The 9,929-nt window shown below is 41.0% G+C and overlaps 1 protein-coding gene across 1 annotated transcript in view; it reads left to right on the top strand.

Moving 5' to 3' along the window:
- The first annotated feature begins 462 nt into the window (after positions 1–462).
- DCP2 (decapping mRNA 2) overlaps positions 463–9,929 on the top strand; it is a 51,128-nt gene continuing 41,661 nt past the window's right edge. The window contains exon 1 of the mRNA XM_055325157.1: positions 463–680. Coding sequence (XP_055181132.1) covers positions 628–680 — 53 coding nt within the window. The 5' untranslated portion in view covers positions 463–627. The remainder of the gene's footprint in view (positions 681–9,929) is intronic.

Raw genomic sequence — 9,929 nt, 5'->3', positions numbered from 1 at the left:
ACGGATACCTGTGCGGGATACTCGGCGACAGTAATTGTGCACGCGCGCCTGCGCAGGAGCGTCCTGGGGGTTGGCCCTGGAGAACCGCCAGGGCCTGCCTAGTCACCGACGGGCGGCTCAGACCCAGGCGAACGCTAGCATCGTGCGCGAGGAGCCTCGGAGTCCACCGGGAAGACCCGAGCCTCCCGGACTTCCCGGTAGCGCAAAGGCGGCTCAGTGCGCGTGCGCGGGGCCACCCGGGCTCCGAGGCGGCGGGAAGCTGGTTTTCTGAGCAGCAACCGAGCTGCTTGAAGACGGATTGGAGACGACAGACCAATAAACAGACATTTCATTGGCTTAGCGTGCTCGGGCTCCGGCTCTCCAGCTACCTATTGGACCTTTCAAGCAGAGCGGGGGCGTGACTCCCGGGGCTCCGCCCCGCGCTCTGGCCCCGCCTCCGGGTCCGGCTGAGGTCGCCGGACGGAAGCGAGCGGGTCCCGCCTCTTCCCTCCGCTCGTCGTCGCCGGAGACGCCGCCGCCGCCGCCGCCGCCGCCGCCCGCTCTCGGGAGAGCCGGAGTCTCCGTGCCGCACCCTCGGTCCCGGCCGCGCGGAGCCGGGATGCCCTGCTCCTGCTGTGGGTCCTCATCATGGAGACCAAACGGGTGGAGATTCCCGGCAGCGTCCTGGACGATCTCTGCAGGTACCGCGTCGCCGCGGGCTGCCCGGGCCTCGCCGTCCCCTCCTCGTTTTCCCCCACGTTGGCCGACCGCGGGGGCCTCTGCGTCTCCGCACCCTGCGCACAGCCTTGTCCTGGCTCTCTGGTCCCGCGGCTGCACGCTTTCCCCGCTCGCCCCGGTGTCGGGCTGCAGCGCCCCTGTCCTTCCGCCGCAGCCCCCCGGGGTCCTCACTCGCAGGGCACCGGGATTTCCTCATTTTCTCAGTTCCCCAACTCTGGCTTTCCTGCAAGTGCAGCCGCTGCACCCGAGCCAGGCTCTGGAGCGTTTCTCGTCTGCTCCCTCTCCCTCCCATTGTTTTTTTCTGCCTCTGACTTTTATAGACCGTCTTCCCCTTCTCCCTCTGTCTCATCCCTCAGTTTTGTCCAAAGACCTCAGGGTTTTAAGTCTTATTCCTACGCTCCCGGACCTACGCAGGGAGCAGATTCAAACTTACCTTTTCGCCCATGTGTTCTTAGGTCCGTGGCATTTCCTGAATTGTTAGAAATTATTGTCTTGAACCTGAGAGACTCCTAACTCTGGGAAACGAACTAGGGGTGGGGGAAGGGGGGGAGGGGGGTGGGGGTGACTGGGGGACGGGATGAGCCCTGGGGGTTATGCTAGATGTTGGCAAATTGAACACCAATAAAAAATAAATTTATAATAAAAATAATAAAAAAAGAAATTATTGTCTTGTTCATTCCCAGACTTATCACTGGGAGGGAGGAAAATCGAGTTTTCTTTTCATCCTTTAATTTTTCTTAAAGGAAATTCTCAGTCGTCAGGGTTTTAACTCATGATACACTAATACAAGAGGAGTTTTTTGCATTCTTCCCTCTTGTGAGCGATGATTTCAGATAGCCAAACTTAGGAGAAATGCACTTAAAATATTTTTTTTTCCCGAAGTAAAATTTTTGGTGCCGTAATACCCTGCGTTGTTGCTGGCTAAGTGCATTGTGAAATAAATTACAATTGAGTAAAAAGCTCTGGTAAAATAACATCTTTTCAAGTACATTTGCAGTATTTATGTGTAGACGTCTTTTAATTGTTGTTTTGCATTCACGCCTTCGTTTTTTCCTTTTTGATGAGAAGGAAAGAACTAATATTGTGGAGGTATTGTTATATGCCAGGCATTGGATACTCCCTTCACACATACCGTTTTATTTAATCCTCTGAACACCTCTTTTTGGTAGGTGCAGTTATTTTCATTTTCGTCTGATAAACAGACTCATTTTGTAATTTACTCAAGGTCATATTTTTGGTAATTTAGAAACTCAAGATTTGAAACCTAGGCCTTTTTCTCTCAGTGCCTGTGCTTTTTCTCTCCTACCCCAGGTAGATGGTACTGAAAGTCAAGTCTAACATTTTAAACCTTACAAAAGTACATGTAGATGTACATGTAGATAAGTAAATAGACTAATTTTTAGAACTAATAAGAATGTTGCTGTGCTTTGGTGATGGCATGATTATGATTTTTGGGATTTGATCAATTCAACCTTTTTTTTTAAAAAAATATTTTATTCATTCATGAGCGAGAGAGAGAGAGGCAGAGACCCAGGCAGAGGGAGAAGCAGGCTCCATGCAGGGAGCCGGATGTGGGACTTGATTCCAGGTCTCCAGGATCATGCCCTGAGCCAAAGACAGACCCTGAACCACTGAGCCACCCAGGTGTCTCAATTCAGCCATTTAAAATGCACTTATTTTTCTAGATCCCAAATTTCATAAGAAGAGATTTGATGTATGTATATCTGTGTGGATAAATGACTGGACAAATATGTACGAGAAGTGGGGTTACAATTTTTATTTTTTTATTTTTCAAGATTTCCAAGATTTTTTAAAGGGGTGTGTATTTTATAGTTAGGAAAAAAGTAAAGATGACTGTGTTTGAAAAGGTCATAGTATGTATGGATTAATACGGATACAGATTAAACAAAAAGATAGGTAATCTTATACTTTTACAGGGATCTAAAATAATCCTCCTACTAGTGTGGGTTTATTTTGTATACTATGCAGGATTACATCTTTTAAAGAAGTCCTAGCAACCATTATGAAGGTGATTGATTTTATGTAGAACCTGTTTACTCACAAAATAATTGTGTTATGTAAACAATACGTTAAACATCTGTTGAGTGTTAATGATTCTTACTTGGTTTTCCATTTTCCAGTGAGTGTATTTAAGCAATTTTATACAAATCTTTTGGAATAGGGTAACATTTTTTTCCTTTAAGAAAGGAGAGTAACATTTTTGCAATTACTGTGTTTGACTATATGGATTATATATGGACTATATTGGATTTATTGGATTATATGTATTATATGTTTAAAAATCAGGGCTAGCTATTCAACTAATAAACCAAAGAACCATTTCTTAAAACTTCAAGTTTTAAAAATAATGCTATTTAAAAGTTTGTGTTATAATATTTTGTTGATTAAAGATTTTTAATGTAAACAATTCAGGCTTTTTTGATTGTGGGTTTTTTAGAAATAAATTTACTTACAATTTATGTTTAATTTCTATAAAAATGAAGCTTAAGTGGAAAAAGGTTAATTTTTCTGCACTCTTGTTAAGTACCTCTTGATTTATGAGTTTGGTCTTGACTCTTGTCTTTATATTTTCACCAATTCTGTTTATTATTAGCATATTAAAGAGGTTTTTTGTTTTTAATAATTTTTGATAAATTACATATTCTTGCTAATCTTGTCTACTTCATTGATCATATGGTAATTTTTGGAGAAATGTACAATTGACAATGATTTTGATGTGAAGAATTAGAGTGGGAGACCATGTTTTTAAGATGTGACTTTGTAACCATTAGACTGCTTATAACCTAAGAGGTGGAATGTTATTTTCAGATGGTTTCATATGTAACATTTCGTTTACTTGGATACCCTGCAGCCATTAGAAATTCCTAAGGCAGTTAGCAAACAGTAAACTAGGGAAGATATTTTTGTCTTGAAATGTGTACAGTATACTATTATTGAGCATAGTAATCATTTGATGCCTTTTTTTTTTAAAGATCTTATTTATTTATTCACGAGAGACACACACACAGGCAGAGGGAGAAGTCCAGAACCAGATTCGGTTCTACGTCCCCCAAGATCACGCCCAGGGCTGAAGGCGGTGCTAAAATGCTGCCCTGATGCCTTTGGTTAGAACAAGCTTTTAAATGTTTGTGTGTTTGTGTATGTACAAGGAGAGTGAGAGAATATAGATCAAACTGAAAAACACTAGTTATATCTGGATAGAATAAATTAGAGGAGAGGAAGGAAAGACTGTTGTCTATACTGTTCTAGTGAACATTCTAGTAAACTTGTGTGTAAAATGTAAATCTCCATTTTATGGTGATATTTGCCTCTGTTGCACCATGATTTTTGACTTTAAGAGTGAAAGATTTTTTCATTATTTAAATTAGCCTATTAAATACTTGAAAAGCATATTTTTAAAGTTAAAATTGATAACTACAACTTAAAGTGGTTTCTTTTATTTATATTTTTATCTTTTTGAAGATTTTATTTATTCATGAGACACACACAGAAAGAGGCAGAGACACAGGCAGAGGGAGAAGCAGGCCCCATGCAGGGTGCCTGACGTGGGACTCGATCCCAGGTCTCCAGGATCATACCCCCGGCCAAAGGCAGCGCTAAACCGCTGAGCCACCGGTGCTGCCCAGTTGTTTCTCTTTTAAAGACGTGCTTGGAGTTCTTTAAAAACCCCTTTAAGAATTAAATGGTGAGGGCAGCCCGGGTAGCTCAACGGTTTAGCGCCACCCTCAGCCCAGGGCGCGATCCTGGAGACCCGGGATCGAGTCCGACTTTGGGCTCCCTGCATGGAGCCTGCTTCTCCCTCTGCCTGTGTCTGTGCCTCTCTCTTTCTCTCTCTGTCTCTCATGAGTAAATAAATTCTTAAAAAAAAAATTAAATGGTGAGTCCACTCTAGTGTTAAAAGGAGAAAGGTATTTACTGGCAAGTAATGTTGCTGCTGTATTGGTGATTGTGTAAGTAATCAAATAATTTGTGCCCATCTTCAGGTTGCCATTTTAGTGTTCAATTCAGGAGCATTTTTGTACTAATAGTTCTGATGTTTTTATCTGTAGGAAAATTGAAACAGGGATCCCTGGGTGGCGCAGCGGTTTGGCGCCTGCCTTTGGCCCGGGGCGCGATTCTGGAGACCCGGGATCGAATCCCACATCAGGCTCCCGGTGCATGGAGCCTGCTTCTCCCTCTGCCTGTGTCTCTGCCTCTCTCTCTCTCTCTCTCTCTCTCTCTCTGTGACTATAATAAATAAATAAAAAAAAAATTAAAAAAAAAAAAAGAAAAAAAAAAAAAGAAAATTGAAACAATGACATTTTGTGGAGAAATTTTTCCCATAACAGTGAAAAGCATATATGTATATACATATTTTTATTTTTTAAGATTTTATTTATTAGCGAGGGCACATGTGCATGAGTGGGGTGAAGGGGCAGAGGGAGAAGTGAGTAGACTCTTCATTGACCAGGGAGCGCGATTTGGGGCGCAATGTGGGACTTTATCCTGGGACTCCAGGGTAATGACTGAGCTGAAGGCAGACCTAACTGAGCCACCCAGGTGCCCCTATTTTAATTTTTTTATTTTTAGTAATCTCTACACCCAATGTGGGGCTTGAACTCATGACCCTGAGATAGAGTCACATGCTCCTCCAACAGAGCCAGCCAGACATCCTGGCACACACTTTTAAATCTTTAAAACAGAACAAAAATATTCACAGAATGAAAGCATCAAAGTGTAATTTTCATGTGTTAAAATAGAATTTTGATTTTCTTTGTTCCTTTTTTTTTTTTTTTAGAGAAAAAAATGCATGGGTGTGTGTGCTCACAGTGGAATGATGTAGGGTGGGGACAGAGGGAGAGGAAGAGAGAGAATCTTAAGCTCATGACCCTGAGATCATGATCTGAGCTGAAATCCAGAGTCTGTCACTTAAATGAGCCACCCAGGAAGCCTCTTTTTTCTTATAAAGTGTCTTTAAAAAGCCAGCTTTTATGAATGGATAAAGAAGATGTGGTCTATGTATACAATGGAATATTAGCCATTAGAAATGACAAATACCCACCATTTGCTTTGACGTGGATGGACATGGAGGGTATTATGCTGAGTGAAATAAGTCAATCGGAGAAGGACAAACATTATATGGTCTCATTCATTTGGGGAATATAAATAATAGTGAAAGGGAATAGAGGGGAAGGGAGAAGAAATGAGTAGGAAATATCAGAAAGGGAGACAGAACATGGAAGACTCCTAACTCTGGGAAACGAACTAGGGGTGGTGGAAGGGGAGGAGGGCACTGAGGGGGGGCACTTGATGGGATGAGCACAGGGTGTTATTCTGTATGTTGGCAAATTGAACACCAATAAAAAATAAATTTATTAAAAAAATAAAATATAACCAGCTTCTCTGGGTGATGGGCACTGAGGAGGGCATTTGACGGGATGAGTACTGGGTGTCATAGTATATGTTGGCAAATCGAACCTCAATAAAAATATTTTTAAATAGCTTTTAGCTGTTAAAAAGATGTACTCATGTAAGGTTAAAAATCAAAGAGTACAAATGAAGTTATAAAGAAAAGCAGCCGTTTTCTTCCCTATCCCTTTTTATCTCAGTTCTGCTCTCCAGACTTTTACCAGTTTAGTGTTGAATTTTTCTGGTAGATAATTCAGTATTTTAAAATATAGTTAGACAAGTTTCTTTTTATCAACTTCAGGTGTTAGATTGAGAATTTAATTAACCTTGGTAGATATTAGGTGAGAGTTTAGTTAACCACAACTACTGTTCCCTTTGCCCTACTTCTGATACAGTTATATTGCTATTCTGTTTTTTGTTGTTTTTTAATATTTTATTTGTCAGAGAGAGAGAGGATGCAACAAGCAGGGGGAGCTGCAGGCAGAAAGAGAAGCAGGCTCTCTGCTGAGCAAGGAGCCCATTGTGGGACTGGATCCCAGGACCTGGGATCATGACCTGAGCTGAAGACAGACGCTTAACTGTCTGAGCCACCCAGGCATCCCTTATGTCACTATTTTAAATTGTTCTGTTGGTTACCTTTGTGACTTTATATTTCTGTTTTATGAACTTATGGACAGCATATTGAGTCTGTATTTGATAAGGTGAGGCAATCAATGCCACATCTTTCTTCCTTTTCCTTCTTAACACATTCCTTTAGCTTCTATTCAGGTGAACTTAAAAATTGGTAATGTGGGCAGCCCTGGTGGCTCAGCGGTTTGGCGCCGCCTTCGGCCCAGGGCGTGATCCAGGAGACCCAGAATCGAGTCCCACATCGGGGTCCCTGCATGGAGCCTGCTTCTCCCTCTGCCTGTGTCTGTGCCTCTGTCTCTCTCTCTCTCTCTCTCTCTCTCTCTCTGTCTCTCATGAATAAATAAAGTCTTTTAAAAAATTGGTAATGTTTATGTTCTATTTTGTAACCTTATGAGGGCTGTTACACTTTTTACTATTGGTTGATTGCAAAAGCTGAACAAGAATAATAGCATTTGTTATATGATATAACTACGTACATCTTTTTCACAGTAGAGGCAAGTTTACAATGGCTAGGATTTTGTTTCTTTTCCCTCTAGCCATAGTTAGGAAACCCTGGTAAAGATCCCGAGAGAAAATGCCAAAATGAATTCTCCTTTCTTACATTCTCTAATTGGTCAAAATGATGCTGCCTTTTATAGCTTTTTCTTTTGTAGAAAGAAGCATATGCTTTCTTCATTATTCCCTCATTTTTTTTTTTTTAAAGATTTTATTTATATTCATGAGAGAGGTAGAGACACCGGCAGAGGGAGAAGCAAGCTCCATGCAGGAAGCCCGATGGTGGGACTCGATCCCAGGACTCTGGGATCACCCCCTGAGCCGAAGGCAGATGCTCAACTGCTGAGCCACCCAGGTGTCCCCCTCATTCTTTTTTCTTTATTTATTTTTAAGATTTTAAGTAATCTCTATACCCAGCTTAGGGCTCTACCTCAACCCCAAGATCAGGAGTTACATGCTCCACTGGCTGAGCCAGCCAGAAGCCCCTCTTTCTGGCTACTTTTTTTCTTTTCTTTTTTTTCTTTTGATTTTTTTTTTTTTTTTGTTCTGAGTTTGGCTTTTGCTTAATATTTGGATTATGATTCTCTTGTACATTTACCTCTCTTCCCCAACACATTCAAAATACTTTCTCCCCTCCACCCGTCTGCTCCTTTATTATGTCCTTAGTCAGAATTCTTTTTTCTGGAGCATGCTGTCTTGGAGACCTCCCTACCGGCTCAGTCAAGACTGCTGGTTCCCTGGACTTGCCAAACAACTGGCCTACTAGAATTCCCTTTCATGGCTCTCCCAGGTTGTATCTTTTATCTCTTAAATCTCATCTTTTATGCTTTCTCGGTTTTCATCTTGTTTTTCCAGTGCACATTCTAGAGTGATTTCCTTTGAGGGTGTTACTAGGAAGTAAACTTCTGAGTCCTTATATGACTAAAATGCCTGTTTCTCTTGTCACACTTAAGCTCTCAGGTGGTTCAGGATTCTAGGAGATAACCTCAACACTATCTTCAGGGCCAGTTTTTAATTTTTATTAATTTTTATTTTTTTTAAGATTTATTTATTCATGAGAGACACACAGAAGCAGACATAGGCAGAGGGAGAAGCAGGCTCCCTGTGGGGAGCCTGATGCAGGACTCCGTCCCAGGACCCCAGGATCATGACCTGAGTCGAAGGCAGACACTCAACCACTGAGCCACCTGGGTGTTCCAGGGCCAGTTTTTTAATGTAAATTTTTCTGTGTCATGCCTTAGATTTTCCTTTGATGTTGGATGATTTTTTGTTACTGTTTCATATTTAAGGTGAGACTATAAGGGGCTTATTTATTGATAGGCTTCTCTTTTATGTGAGTAGATAGGGTGTTAGCTCTTACACTTGGAATCCTTGAAAACCGGTTTTGCTTTGGGGTACCAACACCCAAACCTATCAGCTAAAGTTAGAAAAGAACCTCAGGAGTTGTTCTTCCTTCCCCCACTCTTAAGGGAGAAACTTCTGACTCAAAGGAGTGAAAGAAGAGTAGACCATCTTCTGTTACATAAGTGGACCTTTCTCTTCCCCTCTCCCTTTTTAAAAATGAAAGTATAGCTGACACAGTATTACATTAGTTTTGAGGCATATAGCAAGTGATTCGACTGTTATGTTCACCGTAAGTATAGCTGTCATCTATCTACTGTACAAATGCTATTAAAATACCATTGACTATATTCCTTATATTGTACCTTTCATCTCTGTGACTTGCTCATTCCAAATTGGAAGCCTGTATCTCCCGCTTTCCTTTACCCATTTTGCCCATCCCCCTCTGTGGCAGCCATATTGTCTCTGTATTTATGGGTCCGTTTCTGTTTTGTTTATTCATTTGTTTAGATTCCAGACATAAGTGAAATCATACAGCATTTTTCTGAGTTGTTTCACTTGGCATAATACTCTTTAAGTCCCTCCATGTTCTTGCAAATGGCGAGTTCTTATTCTTTTTTATTGCTGAGTGATGTTCCATTGTAAATATGTATGTACATATGCACATATATATCCTCATTGTATATTGACGGGCACTTGGTTTGCTTCTATATCTTGACTGTTGTAAATAATGCTACAATAAACATAGGGGTGTGTATATCTTCTTGAATTGGTGTTTTTGTTTTCTTAGGGTAAATACCGTAAGAAATTATGGAATTATTGGTATTTCTATTTTTTTAATTTTTTGAGCAACCTTCAACTATTTTCAACAGTGGCTTGCACTAGTTTAAATTCCCACCAACCATGCAAGAGGGTTTCTTTTTCTCCACATGCTTGCCAGCACTTATTATTTCTTGTCCTTTTCATTTTGGTCATTCTGAACAGGTATAAGATGATATTTCATTATAGTTTTGATTTGCATTTACCTGATGATGAATGATGTTGAACATCTTTTCATGTGTCTCTTTGGCATCTCCGTGTCTTTGGAAAAATGTCTACTCATGTCCTCTGCTATTTTTAAGCAGATTATTTTTTGATGGTTGTGTAAGTCCTTTATATATTTTTGGGCATTAACCCTTTATCAGAATATCTTACATTCAGTAGATTGTTTTGTTGTGTTGTTGATGGTTTCCTTTGCTGTGCAGAAACTTTTTATTTTGATGTAGTCCCAGTGGTTTATTTTCTGCTTCTGTTTTCTTGTCTGAGGAGACATACCCAGAAAAATGTTGCTATGTTCA

The sequence above is a fragment of the Nyctereutes procyonoides genome, unplaced genomic scaffold, assembly GCF_905146905.1.
Source record: "Nyctereutes procyonoides isolate TBG_1078 unplaced genomic scaffold, NYPRO_anot_genome, whole genome shotgun sequence".
Taxonomy (NCBI): domain Eukaryota; kingdom Metazoa; phylum Chordata; class Mammalia; order Carnivora; family Canidae; genus Nyctereutes; species Nyctereutes procyonoides.
This window is presented reverse-complemented; position numbering and strand designations above follow the sequence as displayed.